The 23,832-nt window shown below is 43.6% G+C and overlaps 1 protein-coding gene across 1 annotated transcript in view; it reads left to right on the top strand.

The window, feature by feature from the left end:
* The window catches only part of EMB (embigin), a 41,182-nt gene that overhangs the window by 998 nt on the left and 16,352 nt on the right, over positions 1–23,832 (top strand). Inside the window, exons 2-4 of the mRNA XM_053914746.2 lie at positions 6,746–6,835; positions 20,011–20,197; positions 20,437–20,525. Of these exons, the coding sequence (XP_053770721.1) occupies positions 6,746–6,835; positions 20,011–20,197; positions 20,437–20,525 (366 nt within the window). The remainder of the gene's footprint in view (positions 1–6,745; positions 6,836–20,010; positions 20,198–20,436; positions 20,526–23,832) is intronic.

The raw sequence follows: 23,832 nt of genomic DNA, 5'->3' as shown, positions 1-23,832 counted from the left end.
GGCAGCGTTAGCAGCCAGGTAGGCTAATAGGCTGCCTCTCCAGTTGGCACATATTGTCCATCAGTTCACTAAAATCGGGACATTATTCTACACAGGGTTTTTAGCTTTTCACAGGAATTCATTTTATGGGCTTATAGATTTTCATAATGTAGCACAAAGATGGAAAGATAAAGTATATGGTTATTCATTTTTTAATAAATGTCCTCTCAGGGGCCCAGTTGTTCACAACCTGGGTTGCTTCAGTTTTCTAAATTTCCTTGCCCCACACTTCTTTCTCATTCCCGCCACCTGGAAAGAGTTGTGAAGGATGTTTTCCCTGCCCAGGCTGTCCTCGATTCTTCCATCCCCGATTCACCCTTCGTTCACCCCAGCATGTGGCAAATACGAGGACCCGTGCACTCTGGTTGGTCCTAGAACTTTGGGTCTCGATTTGGCCGTCTGTGGGCATTGCCAGGGGACTTCACAGTACTGCCTGGATCCTGCTTTAAAGAATTCTGGTTGAGTTGGCCTGGGATTCAGCCTGGACATCAGGAGTTTTTAAGTCCTCTGTGATTTTAAACATGTGATCTGATGCAGGTTGGAAACCAGCGCTTTAAAATGATGTGTGGCCTAGAGGTTGCACTGGTGGGTAGTTATTTATTCTGTTGGCACCGGGAGCCAGGTTTAAATGGACATGTAGAGTGGCCTTCTAAAGAGAAACAAGTAGGAAACAAATGAAAGTGGCATGTATTAGCAAAGAAAGTGTGTGTGTGCATACATTGCCGGTGATGTCCTCTCAGTTTCTCATAAGCCAAAATTATTGAATCATGTGCCATATAGCAGGCATGAAGGAGCATCGAATTGTACAGAAGAATTAAAAATTGTCAGGCAACCTCTTCTTGTTCTATGGATTCTGCGTCGATCTCCATCAGATTGAGTTTCCTGTTTGCTAAAGGACGTTGTGAAGTTTACTGCTATTTTTTTTTAATCGACATGCTTTGAACTACTTAGATTTAGATGTTCTGTAAACCAAACACTTTTTGGCCAAATTTTAATATAAAAATGGTCACCGTTTTTAATATTTATTATATAACAACTGTGAGCACTGCACAGGAATGGCAGTGAGCAGTTCATAGCGCTGAGCGTTAGCTTTCATGGTTCCTGACGAGATGAGGAAATTGGAACTGCGTGAGGTTAAATAATGGCCCAAGTACACATCATTAATTAGGTAGTAGAGCCGGAAATTTAGCATAGTTGGGTCCAACCCCAAAGCCTGATGCCTTAGCCCCCGTACTCAGTCGTCTCTCCGAGATAACCAGGTGTGCCTCTCACAGTCTAGGACCACCAGACACAGCTCCGTGTGTGGGGTTTGCTGTTTCGAACCGAAGGGCTTGCTGACAACGTGCGAGTCCTGGAGTAAAGTTAGCGCAGGGGCTCAGTCCTAGGCTGCTTCAGTTAAATAAGAAATGTGAAATGTCTGTGTGAAGGAGAAGCATGGCTTAAGTAGGAATATTCAAACATCACTGTTACTACTATTTTATGGAACACAGCAGTGGAGAGAATGGATCATGTTTATTCTTTGACAAATGTTTGCAGGGCAGTAATTTGAAATGGCCGTTTTTAACCTCTAGCATGCCACAGCCGATGGTGTGTGTGTGTGTGTGTGAAGTGCGAGCACGGAGCCTTAGCTCTGGTGTGCTGAGGTGGAGCGTGGTTTCCCAGGCGTGGTGAGCACACCTAGCACCACATCTCTGCTCAAAGTACCCTGCTTTACCAATAGTAGCTAGGACATCTTGGAGAAATGGCTGATTTGGGGACTGGGGTGGGGGGAAGGCTACGTGAAGCCTGGAACATCTTGTGCCAGAAAGCAATGAAGCGCACAAAGAATGATGGGTCCCGTCCAAAGCGAGCAGGAGCCAGAGTGGACGGGCTCCCGCTGGACAAAGCTGGGACCAACCGAACCTCTAATATGCATCAGAAGCCACTGAATAATGCCCACTGAATAAGAATAGGTAAATACTGATATAAAAGGGTATTTAAACAAATCAAGTAAAAGTTTCATGAGGCACAGAATTTTACATGGTTTCAAGGTAACTTCACACAAAATTCTGACTAATGAAAAGGCGAAAAGAATAACTGTACAGTAGAGAAGCCTGCCAGATAGGGCTTTAATCAGATGATCCAAGTGAAAATTATCAGTAAAGAGGGAAATAAAAATCGCGTGCCATCCAACAGGAAGCAATGACAACCACAGTCACCTCTGTGGTATTTCTGCCGGAGATGTCTGCTCTGAATCTAATCACGTGATGACGTCACCATGCTGTTACTTTCCCAAGTATCAAGGTCATAGAAGTCAGGCGAGACTGAGGTGGTTCGGAGTGAAGGAGAGGAGAGGGATGTGGCAGCTAATGGCCACAGAGGATTCACAGCTGGGACCTTTTGCTAAAAAGTGCATCTCAGCAAAAAGACTTTCGTGGAAGCGCAGATGCGGTGTGGGAAATGCGTGAACGCTGATTTCCCTATTTTCACAGTGTTGGGAGGAGGTGGGGGTGAGTCCTGTGTGGTAAACGCACAGCGGTGTTTTAGAGGGGAATGGGCCATCGGGCTATCCGCTTATTCTCAAGTATTCTGTACTTGAAATTTTTCTGTTAGTTTAGGATTATTTGAAAAGAAGCAAAGAGAATTCACACTCTGTCTGAGAATGTCTGACACTGAACCACAGGGAACAGCTGAGAAACGGTCATCAGTGCGTATCTTTAGGCCCCCGTTTTCCAGAGGAGTGCTTGCTCTGCAACAGTATCCAAGTAAGTGGCAGAGCAGCTTCAGTCCTTCGAAGTGGCATCTGTGTCCCTGGCATCCCATTTCAGAACACTGCGTTTCACAACATTGTGTAACATCACATGGATGGTAGAAATACGCGATTTAGGGTGCACACGTTGGCATGAAGAAAAAACCTCACAATGTTTTCTTAAAAATAAACTCTATTCTAATAATAGTCACTGTTCACAAATAAGGGCGTATCTCAAATAATGTACTGTTAGTACAGAAAGAATAGGTGTTGTCTTTAAAAATGGAGCTATTCTTTTAATTGAAAATCATTTTCCTGGCATTTTTCAAGTGACCGGGGTTATGCCATTACTAATGTATCCCTGCTCCCAAGACAGAATCTTTCTTTCTTTTTTTTTTAATTGCCTATAATTACATAATCCTGAGGTCCAAAAAGGAATTTAGATGTAGTATTTGATTGATCTTAAAGCCCAAAGTGCTTTTTGGTGATGTGAATAGTCCAGAGCTAGCTCATAACTGTAACTGGTTTTCTGCTCTGCATTTCACAACTCCATGCAGCAATGGGGGCGTCTTCCTCAAAGGTCCTCAAAGTAGACCCCTGTCAGAAGGGATGTGTGGGGAGCTGAGGAGGGAGGCAACCCTGAGGCCCAGCTTGGCCTCTCCCCCTTTCCTCACCTGCGGCCTGGGTGATTTGTGGGAGGAGCCTGCGTGGAGGCGGGGCCTGCTGAGGAGAGGGGGAGAGTGGTGCTCAGGCCTAAACAAGGCTCTGCTGGAGGTGGATGAACTTGAAGTCGATGAAGCTCCAGCCCTTTTTCTGTTCTTGTTCTAAATAAACACTTAATTTGGGGAGAAAAAGGCAACGCAGGGTTGCATAAAGCATCCATGCTTAAGTCCTTCCCGCCATGGCAATTTTTAAACATAATATGTGAAGGATCCTCGACCAGAAGATAATCATTTGGTCATCTCCCACGAAATATTAACAAGTGAAATTGAGGATGTTATTCTGTTCTTTGCTGCAGCACCCTCATGCCCCATCTCCCTGCAGAGGGAGAAAAACAAATCTTCTACTCTCTGGAACGACTATTAGGTGTTACTCCTTTCTGTTGGCATTTTTGCCGCTACCCGTAGAAGAATGCCACGTGGAAAACTTCCAGCGGTGACTGAGAAACGGGAGTAGATGAACTTGAGGAAGCGTGTATGGTCTCGCCCCATCACCCAATATTATACAACTTTCCTCACCCGCCCTTTCTCATGAAATGCAACTTCACGCAACACGTCAGTGGCAGAACGTGGATCAGGATTCTCAATGCCTGCCTCTCCGTTTCGTGTTTCTTTTTGTGACTCTGCCTAGTCCTTTCCGAGAAGTTCTTTGACCACCTCCGCCGGAATCACCGGCCAGTTTCCTTCAAACACTGGTGTCTGCTGACTCAGGCTCCTGGCCGCTGAAAGCTTGCAGGTTTACATTCTCACTTTTTTTTGGATTAAAAAATACCTTGGCTGGACAAAGAATGTCTCACTGTCCCTATCCTAACACCTTCTGTAGTGTGTCCTGTTTTTGCACACAGGACATCTGAATCAATTGCTTCTTCCAGGAACTTTCCCCGGGGAAAAACCACAACAGTTGTGCAGGTTCCTGCGCACTCGGGGCTGGTTCTGTGGAACCCAGAACGCTGTAAAGGGGTATGAAGTTACGTCTTGGGCGGTGGCTGATTCATAGATGTCTGACTGTACTTTTCTTATAGGATCTGGCAATTGGAAGTGGTCACAACAACTAAGCTATTCTGGCACTACAAAATTCCCTACTCTTGAACTTGGCTTTTCTTTGTCCTTGTATTCCTTCAATTTCTGTCACTCAGATGGCGCCAAGGCCAAGACTAGCCCCCTTTCCCTCCTCGTTCTATCTAGTTCAGGACCTCGGTGAGCCCATCCATCCAGGTCCTGTGAACATGCTGCAGCCTCAGAGCTCACCCCCCTGGTGTTCCCACTGTCTCTTTGCCGCCTCCCGAGCCCCTCAAAGGTGTTGGCCAGGCCTCACCCCTGTTGCTCACACACCAACCTGCATAAAACTCGCAGACTAGGTGCAGTTGGTGGGGCACACGGTGCTGGTCTAAGATTCTGATGACTCTGAGTCACACCCTGGGGGCCCAACCTGCCTTGGCTGTGAGTCCCGCAGCCCCCTGGGGACTGCCGTCACTCAGCCTCCTCCTCCTGGGCAGCATCAAGAATGGGATAAGAATAAGAACGAGAGCATTTGTATCAGCTTCTGTCACTCTCACCGTTGCTGATGGGGCGATTAATGCTAATAAAGGACCATGGGCCCTGCCGGGGCTCAGGGTATGGGGACAACCTGTGCATTCCATCATGCATTCAAGGCCAGCCAAGAGAGAATGCCTTGGCAAGGAAGCGGAGATATCACATCTCCCGTTGTTCAAGTTTCACTGACCCGAGGCCATGGCAGAACAGCTCCTTCTGTCCCATCCGCCTCTGCCTTGGTCTTCGTGAGGCTCTGTCTCTGTACTGTAACCCCTCGGTGAACTATGCCCAAGAAGAAAAAAAAGAATTTTTATTAGGAAAAGGTACAGCCTTTCTGGCAGTGTGTGTGCGTGTGTGTGGGAGAGACATGGAGAGTAAACGAATGTTTTGTGTGGGTGACGGAAGGGTTTTGCATTTCTGGTAGCCCACGAGACACTCAGGCCATGTTCCCCTATAGAGCCAGAGGGTAGTGTGATTTGGGCCTGTAATTCGTTAAAGGACTGTTTGCAGGGGTGTCCAGCCTGCAGCCCACAGGCCGCGTGCAGCTCAGGATGGCTGTGAATGTGGCCCAACATGAAATCATAAGTTTATTTAAAACATTATGAGACTTCTTTGTGATTACGTGTCACAATGTATTTAATGTGTGGCCCGAGGCAGGTCTCCTTCTTCCAGTGTGGTCCAGAGACGCCGAAAGGGTGAACACCCCTCAAGTTTATGGGAACGTGTGTTCCACCTTCCAGAGCGGCAGTAGAAGTGATGGAGCCTTTGGCCGCAACCGACGGGAGGATTAGGTTTGCTCTGTAGATTTCTCTCATTAGGCAACATTGTCAATGCCACATGTGAGCTAGAGCCACAGAAGCAAGCACTAACTTTGATAACATTTTTCACACAAAGAAGAAAATGAAGCAATTGGAAATAACTTTTGGGTGAAGTATAAGAAATGAAGCCAAAAGAGGCCAGGATTAATTTACACTGGATGAAGTTTAAGGAGCACAGCCCAATTGGCAATGACAAGCCTTGATTTTTCTCCTCTGACTTGTTTGCTAGAGTTGGAGTAGTTTTTACAGGAGGTAAGGTCTGGGCCCTCATGTCAAAGAAGTAGTAGCCGGTGTAGGGAAAAGGAGTTCTCAGGCGAGTGAGCAAGGTGGAAGAGCAACACCTGTTTCTTTGGCATCAGTTTTCAGCAGATGATGTAAAGGACACAGGGGAACACTGTCCCGTGGCCACAGCTGGACAAGGAAGAGCGGTGTGGGCTCTCACTGTGTCCCTCCACCCTCTCCGGCCTTGGGCGCCCAGGACTGTGCTGTTCCTTTGCGGCCAGCCTGTCCTTCTTGGTCTCTCCCCGGCTCTGCCTCTTCACGCCTTTCTTTTTTTGCCACTCTCATCTAAGCCCTCAATGTCTTCATTTATGTTTTATAAGGAGACCACAAATTGTAGGATAAGAAAATGAAGGTTTTTTTTTTTTTAAAGCCATTTGATGTAAATCAATAGGGAATTTTCAGCAAAAAAAAAAAAAAAGGACATAGAAAAGATTAGAAATTTGGTCACGCTTAATGCCTGATATATTTCTGAATATCTGTGGAGCCATATGAGACCCAGTGAATCAGATCGTCCTGAAAACATTGTTTTTCATTAATAGTATATAAAATTTCAGCTGTTGTAAACTAGCTTTTAGATAATCACTTAATCTTGATGGGAATATAATCACGTGTCCTTTTCCTTACAGCTTCGCCTTTTACAAGTCTACCTGTTCGAGAAGAAATGCTGGCGAGATACTACAACCTTTCCTTGGAGAGCCATAACATATCACTGACTGGTAACTGTATCATATTTCAAATCATACAGTGCTGAAATAAGTTTTTATGTTTCATTAAGCCATCGCCTGTTGCCTTCTGAGGTAGTAACCCCTGCTCGCGGTCTGGTGGGAGCAGCACGCCAGTCCTGGACTATGGTGCCTTATGCTATTGACTCTGTAGTAGAGAATGTGGGGCTACCGTGCGGATGGTGTGCTCTGCGGGGAGGAGGCAGACAGGGAGGCTAAGGCAGGCTCTTGAGGAATGGGATGCTTTTCTCACTCCACGGGAGGAGAAAAGGGTTCAGGTTGATTTGCAGATACTCTTATTTTTCATCAGTTCTTGCTGGTGTATCCATTCAAACCACTCTGCATTAGGAGGAGAATTCTTGTAGCTAGTAAAAGACACCTTCAGGCAGATCATGGGAAGATGCTGAGGGTGAGTCAATGACTGTGTTAACTCTTTGCTTGGTTTTGGATGCTGGTGTTTCAAAAGTAATTGCAAAGTTCTTTAACTGAGTGGGAGTGGTTCTCTGTTTCAGTAACAATGTTAGCATTTAAAATGTCTTAAACCTGTTTGTTGTGTCAATAACAACTTTTATCCAATTATGTGTGCAGTCTTTGTCCTCTTGTGTGAAGAGCTGTTTCCGTGGTTCTGCTTAACAGGAATAAAGGGGGTCTCTTCCCTCCCCAAGCTGATTCCAATGGGGTGTCTGCTCTGAGCTTTGTTGTGGAACATTTTTATGACATTGTACAACTTCCGTATGTCCCCAAATATCCCTATTCTAATATTTACAATTTATTCTTATTTGTAGAAAGGGATTACCACACTCTTGTGTTACTTGCTTTTTTACTTTTTGCATGTTGAGATGTTTGAGAGAGATTCATGTGAAAAAGTTTGCAAGTCCTTTGAGCAGCCTGGGATTTGAGCCACCCGGGAATGTTGGCAGCATCCCACCCTCTTCTACCCAGTCCAGCTGGCACCTGGGGAAGGATGGTGCCCAGGGCGACAGCAAGAAGGGACTTTTTAGTTGAGCAAGGCTGGTTGTTTGCTTACCTAACCTGCTTGCAGGGTTTAACTCCTGACCACCCTTATTCTGTGACTGCTGTTAAAACCCGCATTCGCACTGTTATGAGGAGATCAAGTGTTCACAATTCATTGCTTCCTTACCTTCTCCTTGGCCCGATACTCTTTAGTTGGGCCATTTTCTCTTCCTCCCGGGCCCCTGATCTTCAGCTTGCCCCAAGTTGGGAGCAGTCCCTGTGTGTGCAACACAGCCCAGCCTTGCTGTCTGCATGCACTTGATGGTCTGCTCAGTCTCCTCTCTGAGGCCCCCTGTGAGCCAGTGTCCCCCTCCCTGTAAAAGAAAGGTCTGTTTCTGTTTGATTTTGAGATGCTTGCAGATCCAAAGTTTAGACCATTTTCTCCATTGCAACAGACTTTTTGAATCAAATTTTCCCTTAAGTCCAGATTTGCATTTATTTGACAGAAGAAATGATTTGCTGTTATTCGCTTAGAAATGGTGGCTGTCTGAGACTCAGATGATTACGGTTACAATGTTGCTCCAATTGCCTTCTCACCGGAAAGCTTGGTTCTAGGAACTACCTTCACTGAAATACAAAGTGTAAATCTGAAGATGAGTTTGTGGTTATTAGGAACCATAAGCTTTATTCTCTCATCTCTCACTAGGATTTTTAACCCACTTTATAAAGGGAATGTTTTCTTATTGTTATAGCACTGTCTATTTGACTTGCCCCAATATTGATCATCTCATTACTCAAGTGCATCTGTAAATGGTGCTGACCACAGTTATTTTTAATATTGTTTTCCCGTTCCCTCGGGCCATTGTAGAAATTGATCTCTCTTTTAGGATAAAATGTTTCTTGTAGAGATGCTCAAGTGTAATACATTAGTTGCAAATTTTGGACCAACAGGACAGCGTTGGCCAGTTCTTCCCATATTAACTTACACAGAGGTGCTTCAGACTGGGAGACACAGCCCAGTGCCTGGGAGAATGGAAAACCTGACCTTTGATTCACGAAAGACTGGCTGGTTGTTATTTTATGTTTTTAAGCTATTACTAACTAGTTACTTGACGGGAACACAGTGTTGACTATGTACCAGCAGTCATGCATTGCTTAACATCCAGGATACGTTCTGAGAAGTGTGTCATTTGGCAATTTCATTATTGTGCAAAAGGGTGCACTTATGCACACCCGGACTGTATGGCCTCCTCCACACCCAGGCTATCTGGTATACCACCATTATAACTGCAGTCAGTCGGTCATTCATTGTCCAAGACGTCATTACGCAGCATGTAACCGCATCTATTTCTACATGAAAATTGATTGAATCCCCAAACAACCCTATGCTGTGGGTATTATTATTTTTCCTAATTTGCAGATCAGGGGAGAGAGGCACTAAGGAAAAAGTGAACTGACCAAGGTCACAGGTGGTAAGTTAGAGCTCAGCCTTGAACCCAGGTGGTCCGCACTGGGGGCCCTGCCGTTTACCGTGCTACCATGCAGCTTTTCCACTGCTTGATTACAGTATCTTCCCATAGCGTCACTGAAGTAATTATACCCACTTTAGGTAAAATATTTTTAAAGACAATGAAGATAAAGCTATTTTAAGTGCCTTATTTGCAAATAGGTTTGTGTTAGAAACTGCATTCATTGAGATAATGAATATATTGTGAAGGTATAATTGACAGAAGAATGCATTTTTTTTCTTTCTGATATCATTGTATTTTTAAAACTATCTTTGGATAATGGACTGTTTTTACATCACTGTACTAAGTATTCCAATATTGGGAATTCAGTGTGTTTACAGCAATTAGAGCATTTCTTTATTGTTCCTCCTATTGTTCCTCCCCCTCTGCGTATTGAAGTGTTTGGTTGTCTCAATCAATGTGTTACAGTTTAACCAGAGGTTGGAATCAAAGCATCGTGGACAGGTTTCCTCCCACTCTGATAGCGTTGGTGCGGGCCCACGGCATATTTTATTCTCCCTGTTGCGATGTGAGCAGCTGGTCCAGCACCGTTCTCGGTGCGGGACGGGTGGAGGTAGACAGAGCAGCCACTGGAGAGGTGCATGTGTGTTGACTAAGGTACAGAGTAAAATTTGAAAAGATTAGTCAAGGTCAGGAAAGGTGGCCGTGTAACTGCCCCCGTCCCCTCAAGGTGGGAAGACACGTGATTTAACGATCCCACGGTGGTTAACATCGAGTAAAGAAGCTCACTGCAAAGTCAGCTGCCGTGCTGGGGGACAAGCTTGGGCCTCCCAGCGGGAACGTGACGGGGAACCTGATGGGTTCGAATCCCATGTTTTTCCTTCCCTCCTGCTAATGTTCACATTCTCCCAGTTTTTCAGCATTAAGTCAAAAGCTATGTCTCCAGTAAAGTACATATCCAGAAGTACTGCTTCTCTGATAACTGTTTAGCATATTTTATTAATTTTAATTACATAAGTAAAAATGAGCTCATTTAAAAATATTTAAAACATGATCTTATTTCCAGCAATATAGTAACTCAGAGAATCTGAAAAGCTCCTGTCACGGCTAGGGAATATAAAATATAAAATATGCAATACAGGAAGCATTCTTTTAAATACTGAGCTAAATACACAAAGAGGTCAAGACAATTTCCACGACCTGAAACTGGTAACCGAGGCCACAAACCTCTGAGCCGATGTCAGGTTAGATTCCCTTGAGTTTGTGGCCAGGGCACTTGAGTTTTTCAGAGCCACAGATGTAAGAACAAAGCCTTGAATCTATGCAAGGAGGCAAGCTGGAACTGGAAACCTCCAGAAACCTGATCCTTCCTAAGATATAAACACAGTGTGGAAGTTTTGACGTAAGGGGAAAAAATTAGCAGACCGCCACAAAGGGATGGGCAGTTGGAGGCTGGGTGTTAGTCCTCTACTGCGTCAAAAGCCCAAACTCCCTTGAGTCCTCACAGACGAAGGCCTGCTCTGAGTGACGGGCAGATCACACATTTCCATTACCTGCCTGATATGGGAGCTTCCAGCTGATGGCACAGAAACAAACGAGTGCAGGGAGGCGGTGCTTCTGCAGGAAAGCAAATGAAAAACATCTGTAGAGGGATGAACCGTCGTCCCAGGCTGTGCCATCCCTACTGAAGACCAGCTTCCAAGACAAACAGAAGGAACAATGAAGCAGCCGCAACACCGAGAGTGAGCTAAGGAGCAGTAGGAATCGATGGGCCAGAACTCCAGATGTAGAAACACTCGGTAGGGACATAAAAGAAGAAATATGAAAACACGAGAAAATAATAATCTGCTATCAAAAAAAAGAAAGAAAAAAGGACAAAGCATGTGTGAGAAAATGGCCAAACAGAACCAAACTTGTTGGAGGGAGGCAAAGCCCTTGTGAACACCCGCTGCTTCCGTCTCAGCTCTCTTTCCCTCTGTTCAGTGTGAGCGTGCGTGTGCGCGTGTGTCAGTGTCCTTGGACACTGGAGAGTACTAGACAGTGTTGTTTGTGTTCCTTAGCATTGCTGGCGGAAACCAGGTGCACTGTTCTGAAATTGCTTCTTGGGATCCTTCAACTCTAGTTCTTGGAGGTCCAGCCACATTACATGGAACTAGCTTGTTTCTGTGACACGGGTACACAGTAGAAATCTGCCGGCTTACTTGGATACTTTTATCTTCATGGACCCCAGTGTGTTTGAATTTTTCGCTCTTGCAAACCATGTAGCAATGAACACTTTTACCTCTCCCTCTCTTCCTCTCTCTCTCTCTCATCCCACCCATCCCACCTGCCCCACCCCCCTTTGGCATGACTGTGTGCGTTCCCTTGGATAAATTCCACCAAGAAGAATTGCTGAGTCAGAAACCATTGCATTTTTATTTTAATAGGTACTTGCAAATTGCCTTCCAAAATATTGTAACAGTTTACTCCTTCCCCCCATGTGATATTAGAGTGTATATTTTTTCTAGATCTTGACCAGCACTTGATGTTATGAAATTTTTTTTGTCTTTGCAATCATGAGGATGAAACTCTATATAATTGTTGTTTGAATTTACATTTTGGAATTGGACATACTTATATGTTTGTGTTTTGTTTATACTCTTTATCCATTTTCCTACTGGGTTTATATATATTTAAATTGATGTAAATTAGACAGCTAAAATTTTTAAATACTGATCTGTACTTTCTATAGAAGTTGCAAATATTGTCTTCCATTTGTCCTTAAACTTTTAAATATGGCCTTTGTTGTAGGAAGAATTTTACTACAGTAGGTTTCATTTATAGTTTTTTCCTATTATTTTCAAAGATGTATTTTCAGAGGCATTTTTCACCCTTCAGTTTTTAGCCCATTTGAAATATAGTTTTATGTATTGTGTGTGACAGGCACTAACTTTATTATTATTATTTTTATACACATACCTAATGTCTCAACACTCTTTATTGAATAGTTCTTTTTCCTACAGCTTTGAAATACCACCCTAATGATTTCCCAACTTCCCATATGTCATTGTTTCTCCATCGTTTCAATGATTTTCGGCTTGTATAGTGCTAGGCGAAGTAAGAAGAACACTTACCTGGTAACCTAAGGCCCCACTCCTGCATGCACACACCCAGACAAAATGTTCATCAGGCCACACACACACCTAATAGGTACATCACACACTGATAATTTCTCTTCTCTTCCAACACATTTTTAAAAAAGATCTGGTGGTGTCTCCTAAGTTAAATTCACACCCCACGAACAGTTTCTGACTTGCAGTCTGAAAAACTTCACCTATTTTATTCTATTTTAGTTTCTGGGTGTTTTCCAGCCTCCTTAACATAAATGTTATTTTTTGCAACATTTGATATCTCTTTAAATCTTTGTTCTTGTTTTAAAAAATAGGCTTTCCTATTTCCTGGAGTTTTACCCTTTCATACAGATTTTTATTTTTGAACAAGATCTATAAAAAAAATACTTTGGGGGGATCGAACTGATTTTTCACTGAATCTGTAGATTAATTTGGAATTAATGTTTTTATGACATTGTATTATATCGCCATGGGTGATTTAGATCTCATTTGAGATCAATTAGTTGATTTTTTTCCTTTTTAAATTTTATCTTTTAAAATTTTTTCCTTTTAAAAAATATTTTTAAAATTATGTATATTTACATGTACATGTTGAACATGACAGTTTTGTTATATAGAGAGAGAAATGATGCTGTAGTCAAGCTGATTAACATATCTTCTCACATAGTTATTTTTTGTGCGTGATGAGTGTGCCTGAACTCTAGTCTCTTAGCATATCTTCGGCATTCAGTACCATGTTATTAAGCACAGTCTTCGTGCCTGTACATTAGCTCTCTGCTCTGACTCATCTTACACAACTGCAACTTTGTATCTTTGGACCAACATCTCCTTGTGTCCCCTGCCCACCCTTCTACTCTCTGCTTCTTGGAGTTCAATTTTTTATTTTAGAGTTCACATGTAGGTGAGATCATACAGTATTTGTCTTTGTCTGGCTGTTTCACTTAGCATAATGTCCTCCAGATTCATCCATGTTATTGTGAAAGGAAGGATTTCCTTCTTCACCATGGCTGCATAATACCCAGTGCGTACACACGACTTCTTTGTCCGTTCTTCTGTTGATGGGCACTGGTTGTTTTGAAAGCCTGGCTGTTGTGACTACGAAGCAGCAAGCACGGCTGCGCAGTCTCTCTTTGAGATGCCGATTTCGTTCCCTTTAGCTCCGTACCCAGAAACGGGACTGCTAGATGATTCCGAGGTTCTATTTTTAATTTTTGAGGAACCTCTGGACTATCTTCCATTGGCTGAACCGATTTACATCCCCACCAACCATGTACAGGACTTCCCTTTCCCCCACATCCTCACCAGTGCTTGTTTTCTTTTTCTTTTTTTTTTTTTTTTTTTAATAGACATACTAAGAGTTGTAAAGTGATATTTCCACTGGGGGTTTGATTTGCATTTCTCTGATGACTAGTGATGTTGAGCACTTTTTCATATATTTGTTGGCTATTGAGTGTTTTATCTCTTCAGGTTCTTTGCCCATTTCTAAATTGAGTCATTTGTTTTACTGATATTGAGGCTTATATGTTGTAGTGCATTTAACCCTTTTTAATAAGAGCTCCTGATTTAAAGCACATTTGGAAATACTGTCCTATGCTTTTAATTGGCTCTTTCCATTTTTTTCCTCTTTCATAATAGGTCAAAGTAGACTTTTTAAAAAAACCCTCACCTGAGGACATTTTTTTTTCATTGCTTTTAAAGATAGAGAGAGGAAGAGAGAGAGAGAGAGAAGCATTGATTGGTTACCACCTTTATGTGCCCATACTGGGGATCGAACCCTCAACCTAGGCTTGTGCCCTGAGCAGGAATTGAACTCACAACCTTTTGGTTGTGGGACCATGCTCCAACCAACTGAGCCATACCCAGGTCATCAAAGTAGACTTATTTCTAGTGAAATGATTCCTGAATGGATCCATTAAAGTCTAACTTGTCATTTTTTTCCTGACAGTTACAAATTGCTTGAAGGCCCATATAGTTTAAAATTTTTAATCATAAAAACAAGAGTATTTAGACAGACGTAAATTCCTGTGTGATTTCAAGAGTAGTCTTTTTAAAACACAGCTCAGAACCGGAGCACATAGGTCCGGTCTTGGCAAGGCAGACTTCAGGGACACCTTTGTATCAAGCTACACAAGCAGAAATACGTTGTTGCAGTTTGGGGCTATGGGCAAGTTGAAACATTGTGCATTGCATTCAGTGGACATACTAGTGTGTTGGCCAGCCACAAAACTGTTTGAAAGTTAGGGATAAAAATCTCTTTACCTATTTTCGTGCTTGTGGTTTCCTGCAGGAAAGCAAGTTGTAGGGCACCCAAAAGCACAGGGAACAACAGTGAGACCACAGCCCAGCCTGGAGCACGGCCGCCCCGGGGAGAGGCCGCTCAGCAGGGCTCACCGAAGTGGGTCGTGGCAGGCGTGAACGGTTGGGATGTATCGATCACACCCCTCCTCTGCTGTCGCACTGCTTTGTGTGACAAGTCATGTCGTCTCCTTTCTGCAAATAGCTTGTTTCCCTCTAAACCTCAGTTCAGGAGTTTGAAGGTGGTGAAGTTAATTCCACGGTCATGAGAACTTCCTATCTCTGAGTTGGTAATCTGCTGCTGGTTATTAGAATCTGGACTCAGCCTCCTCTAGATCCGAGATTCGCCTCTGTCATTATCAGTATATGATCTGGAGCAAGAGAGTCACCTCTCGTTGTCTCAGCTTCCTCAGCTGTGAAGTAGGACTGACAGAAATGGTCCTTATAGAAGCGCTCTGAAGAGAAAATGATAGAATCAACATGTAACTTTCAGCAACATGTGTTATAGCTTCTGTGACATTCTGCAATGAGATAAATGGTGAGAAGAAGTGGGTAATTATGTAGCAGTTAATATATTACTAAAACTTTTCTTATGAAAGTTCATCTAGTCCTTTTTGGAGTCTCATGAAATATGTACTATCCCACTTTACAAATGAGAAAACTGAGGGGTGCAATATAAAGACACTTTGTTTCGCCCTGTGAAGAACCTTGGGTGAAGAAGCCCGGGCACTGGGCTGCTGCCTTGCACAATGGAGGTGATGATTCTTATTCCAACTTCCTGCTGTTAGGAGGCTCCAGTGGGCCATATCACCGAAACAGCGTGGTGGCCTGGCATCACCTCCTGGGGTGTATGTGTCTCTGTAATCTGTCCTGCTAGGAGTGACAGTGCTGCCACATGTCCTTGCCAGTCCTTCCCCAAGAAAATGGCCTGTCTCCAGCTCCACACGGTGCCAGAGAGGCAGAAATAACGAAAGAGTCGAGCGTCTTCTGGGTGCTCCAGCCCCCACAGCTCCACAGCCTGCAGCGAGGCCTGGCTCTCCCCATCTGAGCACGGTGGCCCTGCCTTGGGCTGAGCAGGGGCCAGCAGTAATGAGTGGCATTCGGCTCAGGCCCAGGAAAAGGCTCAGAGAAGTCTCCGAAGACCTTGATCCTGAAGCAGTGTCTGAGCAGAGTTTTCCAGGATGTGGAAGTGTTTCCTGGGGATTCTCCACCACGTGTCCCAGACACTCTGACCCCCTGAGCCCCCTTCCTTCTCTTTAAGTTAAGACTTCCTTTTCCATACCCGCAAGGCAGTGAACCAAAACTGTTCAACCTTCCAAGGATCCATGCATTTCCGACAATGACCCAGTGCCAGAAGCAAGACGGTCGGAGTGCAGACCTTTCCATACGGGGGGCATCATGCGGTGTGTCTGCCCTCCTGTGGTGGGCCTGCTTCACTGGTCATGGTGTCCTTGGGATTCTTCCATGTTTCACCTGTCGCCCCATGTCCCTATTTTTAAAGACTGAGTGTTGTTCAATTGTGTGTCTGTCACCGCATATTTGTGGGCCATTCATTCATCAGTGGTCATTTGGACTGTTTCCACGTCTTGGCTATTGTGATATGAGGGACTTAAAATAGTCCAACTCATAGAAGCAAAAAGAATAGAAGGGTGGCTGTGGGGGCTGAGGCAAGGGGTGGGGGTGGGGGTGGGGCTGGGGTAGGGGGTATTAGTTGAAGGCACTAAGTTTCAGCTTTGCAACATGAATGAGTTCTAGAGATCTGTAGGCCGTGTGCTTCTTGATAACAAAACTGTATTGTTCACCTAAGAATCTGTTAAGACAGAACTCATGCTGTATTCTTAACCTCAAAAAACAGAAAAGGAAATGTCATTTCCAGGACAGAAATAAAAGGAGCAAGTTCAGAAACCACACACACACACACACACACACAGAAAACAAAGATACTTTTTTTTGGGGGGGGGAAAGAAAGGTACCTGATGAGGGCAGTTAAATAATCTGAGTTTTGCTCTAGACGCACAGCTCTGGTGCTGTTACAGAAAATATGTGGAGGAAGAGAAACTGCAGCCAAGGCAAGTGAGAAGGTCGTCGGCTGGTCCCACGGGGAAATCATGAAGGTGTAAGGTGGAAACAGGTTTCCTTCCCCCTCTCAGGGTCCCTGCCTGGGTCTGAAAATTAAACCAACAAAGATAGACTAACGGAAACAGTGTAACAGAAGAAAAGCACACACATTTATTTAATGTGCATTTCATGTGACAAAGGAGCCTTCAGAGGGGAATGACGCCCCGAAGAAGCAGACCTGCATGTCTGATGCTGTTTGGCGGACCGTGGAGTGTCGTGGGGGAACACGCTGGGCCAGAGAGGTGGCAGTCCGTGTAATAGTCTGGGGGACCTCAGCAGGGCCTGGGTATGAGGGTTCTTCTCTGTGTCCCTGTCTTCAGGGATAAGGATGCTCCCTCCTTTCCTCCAGGCATAGGGAGGGCACCTCTCACCTGAGAGCTTTAGGACCTACTGCAGGGGAGAAGGGAGGATTGGGGTGGGTGGTTGGAGAGATCTTTCTGCTTCTGCTGTTTTCTCAAACTCTTTGGCTTAAAATATCCAATATACCCAGGTGCCATTATCTGGGGGTTAGTGTGATAGAATCCCAATGACGGCATAGTAGACAGGGTGGGAAATGACCGGGCAAACTGCTCTGACGTTTCAGAGGTAGAATCTGCTGCCTTCTTCTCTATGTGATTCAGTATTAGGGGTCAGGGGAAGAGAAGGCCAATGGCTGTCCCTTGGATACAGTGAGTTCAAAGGACCTGGGGGATATCTCGGTTTAGATGCTCAGTATACACCTGGTGCTATGGGCCTGTGGGATAAGAAGTGTGAATGGAGCCAAGAATTTTGCAAATAAAGGATATGAGAGAGAATCACTAAATCCAGCCTGGGAGTGTAAAATCAAACCCTAAAGAAGCCAGAGAGCAAAGTCCCAACGGACATCAGCACTTACTGGCAGGGGGGAAAGTTGGTGTGGCCAGCAAAGTGTTAGATTGTGAAACAGAAGCAAAGCCAGGGGAGTTTCCAGGAGTAAGTCGTTTCTGGCAATGTCTAATGTTTCGGTGACGGCAAATAAAACATCGGCTCTGAAAGGAGGTTGTCAGGTTAAACAATTAGCCCATTTTTAACCTAAGAGATTAAGCACTTTCTGTGATGCGTGTAAAGCACCAGAATGTGCTCTACCGACAGGAGAATGCTGGAGTCAGAGAACTCCTCCACGAGACTAACGGAGCAAATTTCTCTGCCGCAGAGAGGGGGGACCGCCTTTTTAAGGGTATTCCAGAGCTAACGGTGACGTGAGGAACACTTACAGAAAACAAGCTCGAGACCAGATAGAGTAAATCTGGAAACATTTTCTCCTCTTACTAGTACCCAGGATAATTTCTGACGCATAGTGGATGCTCAGAAAATGTGCTGAAACGTGTAATTTGTTTCAGTTTCCTGACTCAGTGTTTTCCCTATATAATTGAATCTTGGTAAGGTCTTATTCTACCTAACGTGTTGCTTTTTCCCTTTGCTTTTGAGCATAAAATTCAGCTCAGCAATTCCGGAATTACGGGAGCAGTTATTTCCAGCATGTGCTCACAAAGCAATTCACACTAGCTGTTCTTAACTGTTGGCAACCTTCGCAACTGGTCGTTGCTTGAGGAAGCATTTCTGTAAAGTTTTAAATACAATTAAAAGTGATTTCATGTTAATTTATTTAAGTTCTATTTTTTTTCTTTCTGCATTTTGGTTCTGCATTCTCCTTTTCATGACACCCGTGCTGGAGCACAAGGTCGAGAAGTGTGTTGGTACTGTCTTGTCTCTCTGGCAAGCAGCCCCTCGGTTCCCCTTGGGAGTGGCCATCATTGCTCTGATTTCTTTTCTCCTTTTTTTCTTAAAGGTTTTTATTTATTTTTAGAGGGGGGAAAGGAGGGGGAATGAGAGGGAGAAGAATAGCAATGTGTGGCTGCCTCTCACACACCCCCTACTGGGGACCTGGCCCACAACCCAAGCATGTGCCCTGACTGGGAATGGAACCAGCGACCCTTCAATTTGCAGGACTACACCCAACCCACTGCGCCACACCAGCCAGGGCTGCTCTGATTTCTATGTAGTCGCTGCCTTTTTAAAATTGTTTTATGACCCAGGTGTGCAATCCTGAATATGTTTAGTTGTACTTTTTATACAAGGCATGTTTTTTAAAGTGTCTTATCATTTTTAGTCTTCTCTCTCCCCCTTTCTAACATATCTGCTGAACCAAACCAGATGATTTATCTCATAAGTCTTCTCACGATCTGGATGTTGTTGATTACCTTCATGGGGCGTAGTTTAATGTGTTCTCCCGCCCCCTGCATTGCCTATAAACCGGTGATCGGATCTAGAGACTTAGTCAGTTTCGGGACCTCCCTGCCCCTTTATGCCCAGATTACTGCCTAGGTAGTGGGATGTTCTGGCTTAGAGGTGATGGTAGCAGTAGATGCAAAATGCCCAGATCCATGATTCATTAGTGGTTGCAACATCATTGTACTACATTTCTTCACTTATTTGCTGGAATTCTATATAGAGTTTTCCTTCCCTATTATTTGGTTACCACGGGTCCACTTAGGCAGAGCAGTGTAATTGTTTGATTTTTTTTTTAATTTACTACAGTTCAAAATAAAGAAACTGGTTGGTCCTATGCCACCTATGTGTCTAACTCCATCTCTCTCTCTGTATGTGTATTTATGTATTTACATATAGATACATCGTCTCCGGGCTTTGTACTGATATTCCAAATTCAGTGACAACTCAGAACATCAGGATGGATATTTAAATTCTTCTGTCTTAGACGTGTATCTTTACCCAATTCCTGCAAGTTCTCAGGGAGTGAGTCTGGGAAGGACAGGGTTCGTACGTCACACAGATGCACATTATACACAGAACGTTCTTGTAATAACTACAGAGGACGCTCCCCACTGCTTTGGTTTGTCTCCACAGCGGCCCGCTTCTGCCAGAGCACGGGGCCCCACTCTGCAGTTTCCTCCTTCCTGTACCCTGCCAGCTAGATTTGAAGGAGGCAAACATCACAGCCTGAGGCTTTTGCAATTTTGTTAATGTCTTAACAAAACTTTTCTTCAGCTGTGCCTAGGAAAGAGAATGATAAAGGAAACCAAATCTGTGTTGATGAAGAATAATTCTTGGGAGAAACGTCACATTAAGAAACTGTCTCAGGAGAACACAACTGTTGATGATTTAAACTGTTTCGTATATCAGATTTTCCTTAAATGTAGCTTTTACAATATCATCTATGTTGTTGTTTTCTTTTTGCGGCTAACAGAACATTCCAGTGTTGCAGTAGAAAAAAATATCACTTTACAAAGACCTTCAAATGTAGAACTCACATGCCAGTTCACGGCCTCCGGGGATCCGAACGCAGTGAACGTGTCTTGGAAAAAGAATGATGAGCCCCTGGAGAATGGTTATTTCATCAAAGCAACAGACAAAGTTGTGTACACTCAGTACTTGTGAGTAGACCAAGTTTTGACCTGTACTCTCCCATGAAATCACTCGTTAAATTCGAAACGTTTCTGTTGACTGGAGTTCTTTCCTTTATTGTCACTTGAATGTTATGCTAATGTTCAAAATCGCATATTTACAGAATTTTTTTCTATTTTAAAATTTTGATTAATTGCTATGTCTTTTCATTTTCATTAGGAAGTGTTTTGAAAACTAAGCCTGTATTAATAACTTAAATTATCTTTAGGTTCACCATCATTAATAGCAAAGAAATGGGAAGTTATTCTTGTTTCTTTCAAGAGGAAAAGGAAAAAAGGGGCACATTTCATTTCAAAGGTCAGTACTAATGATGTATGAAGTTATAACCAGTATTCTAAGAATTCTAAATCCCCCAATTCTTAAATTGTTATTACAATGTAAACATAATGCAGCTGAAAGACGTTCATAATATGCTTTTCATTGAGTCATAGGTGGCAACCTTTAAAATGGTGCTTCCTCTTGTCTGCCCAGCGGAAGGACTTCTTTTCCCAGTCCACTCCCACTCAGCTTCCCTGCCCTCATTTGAGCCCAGGTTTTAGTTAGAAGGACCAGGCTGCCATGTTATTTGTAAGTCATAGCCGTCTTTCCTTCCTTCCTTCCTTCCTTCTTTCCTTCCTTCCTTCCTTCCTTTTATTCTTCCTCCCTTCTTTTATTTCCTTCCATCCATCCATCCATCCACCCATCCATCCCTCTAAACTCAGGGCTTTTATAATAGTCTCCCAGGTGTCTGAGTTACTAAACTCCTAAGCTGTGAGAATATGTGTCACATGTGGAAATTCAGGGATACTACAAAATTTTAAAATAACACAGAGACGCAAAAGGGTTGCCTGCTTTTGATGCCATCAAATTAAGGACAAACCCAGAATATAATGCCTGGCTCTCCCTTGTGGAAACGGACAAGTCAAAGTGCTTTACTCCTTCCATCATTAAAACAAAACTTTAAAGATCTCAGATGCATAAAAAAGACTAGTCATTCCAGCTTGACAATTACCTTCATGAAAACCCCCACGCTGTGACGGATTAGTGGACACAGTGTCCATGTTGGTGTTTCGGAAATGCAGTCTGTTGCCATATTGACTACTTTGGACTTTTCTGCACATTAACTTCCCAGCAAACATGAGAAGTCATTGTCTGGCTAGCTGCTGGAACAAAATAGGGACATTGTCCCTGAGGTCCCATCCACAGCAGGACGCCTGCTCCGTTATCACTATGATGTGAGGTGGCTTGCTCCTACACCCCTCCCTGCTTCCCTCTCCACTCACCGGCTCGTTTCCTTCTTATGGTTTTGTAACTGTGCCTTCTTGGTAACTAGAAAAAATCCTGGCATTTATGGAACTTGGTCTCTGCAAAGGCAGAAACTGTTATCATCTTGATTATTTTGATCGTGTACATTCTCTCTCAACCTTCTTTCCTTCATTTGCCTAATTTAACTTAGTGAAGGATAAATTATATACAGTTCTTCCTTTATTCATTCCTTTCCTTCCCTTTTTTATTTTCTTATCCTTCTGTCTTTTTCCCACCCTCCCTCCCTCCCTTCCCAATGAGTTAAAATGATATTGAACATACACATGCACACACACAAAATCCTAGTAAACATTTTATTGAGTCTCCTTTAAATATGTAAAGAAGACCTAAAGGTCTTAAGGAAATACTCATCAAATCTTGAGGCTTAATGTGATTCCAGGAAATTCAACTTTAAAAATAGCTTTATTTCCCCCCTTCTAAATGGCTCTGTTTTCTACAAATGTGCACTAGTTATGCCTCTTCAAAGTTTAAATATTGACATTACATGTTTCTCAGTAGCTTTCTTATACTAAGTTACCCGATCTGTTATTTGGAAGTGATCCTTCTTACCTCTGGTATGAAGATGAACAGGGGCATTTCACTTTTCAACATACCAGTAGATCTAATGCCAATAGTCTTGAAGGAAGGCTCTCGATTCCTTGTCTGTCAGAGATAAGGAGTCCAAAGCTGGCTAGAGCACCAACGTAAAGCCTAGATTGGAAATCAAGTGCTTGAGGAATAAAAAAGCCACTGAATATTTACTTCTTTAAAAAATTAGTTTTCTTGAAGCAGTTTAGTTTGGTTTATTAGTTTTTAATAAAAAACTGAATATTAATATAACTTTTAAGTATGTACTATATCATGAGGATATTTATAAAATTAATAAGTTGAGCCCTTCTAGATCTTTTGGTAAAATGATAATTCTCTGTAATTTATCTAAATTAATATTGTTTGGACAACTCATTTCTTCGTTACAATTTAGAGGTGTTTGGGCATCTGCAGAACAACTCATATTGAGTTATTGAATTAGGTCTGTAAGGCTTATAGAATGATACGCATTTTTATCAATGTCCTATTATGCTTTCTCCACATGGGTTGCTTAGGTTTTCCTGAGAAGGAGGATTATCTTTCCTTAGCAGCACTACCATTGTGTGTAGATGAGAAGCCTGCTCTATAGACTCTATTTTAAATTGAGCCAAAAAAAAATTCTGCTGTTAACTTCATGAGTCAGCTATAGAGCATGTTCTCCAAACAATTTATCAGCAGCGTTCCTGTCTCTGCCTTTATGGGCGCTGGTTGATTTATTGCTACAAGACTGTAAAAGGGCCTCCACGTCCCTGATTAGTCCGGTGCAGAAAGCCCTGCTGACTGTGTGTGTTTGCCTGCTGATGCCCTTAACGGGCGGCAGTCAGTGTCGGTGATTGCTTCCCGCCCCAGGCGGATGAGCGATGGTGTACAGGGCTTCTCTGTTGTGGGTCGGATATTCCAAGGTGGGTGTTCCACCATTCATCAGTGTTAAAATCTCTTAGCAGAAAGACGCAGTTTAGTTGGTAAAGGACAAGTGACAGGACATGGAACGCTGGGACGTCATGGTGAGGATTTGAGGGTGCCACATGCTATGACACGTGTCTTGGCCCCGTCACCATCTTCATTGGGAAGCACCCCAGGAGTCCAAGCCCAGCAGCGAGGCATGATAGAGTAGCTGGAGCCCCAGCTTCAAACCCCAGGGTTGAAGTTAGCTGTATTTGACCATATGGAAGAGTCTTTTCCTTAATTTGAAAGTAAATAAATATCCTGGAGCCCAAAAGGACCAGGTTGGTTTTTTTCTTGTCTGTGAACATGCAGGTAGAAATCGCCAACCTCATAACTCCTTAGCACTTTCTCTTCACTGGGGGGGACCCCAGACCCCATTTTCCTAGAGGTCAGCCTGAATCAGCAAAATTACCATCTTTAGGAATGGATGCTTCTAATCCTAAAACTCTCTCATGTCCTAGTTTATCCCAAGTTACAAAAGGTCAGCAGGACACATTAGAATGCAGCATTACTGTCCTTCTGGTCACAAATAACTTCCAAATGTAAGCAGCAGCCCAGACCACCTGTACCTGTGCCCGGGGAGCGATTCAAACCAGCGACGCCCCCCGAGCACAGAGCATTTTATCATTCAGACCCATGTTGGCAGCATCAGCCATACGAGGCCGAGCTGAGCAGTGGTTAGTGTCGTCATGGCCATTAATCCCGGGGACATGGGGAATCAACAGAGGAGATGAAAGAAGGGCAGAAGGTTGGTTTTGTTTCCCTCTGGCATCACGGCCACCTACAG

Source organism: Desmodus rotundus, chromosome 1, assembly GCF_022682495.2.
Source record: "Desmodus rotundus isolate HL8 chromosome 1, HLdesRot8A.1, whole genome shotgun sequence".
Lineage (NCBI taxonomy): Eukaryota > Metazoa > Chordata > Mammalia > Chiroptera > Phyllostomidae > Desmodus > Desmodus rotundus.
This window is presented reverse-complemented; position numbering and strand designations above follow the sequence as displayed.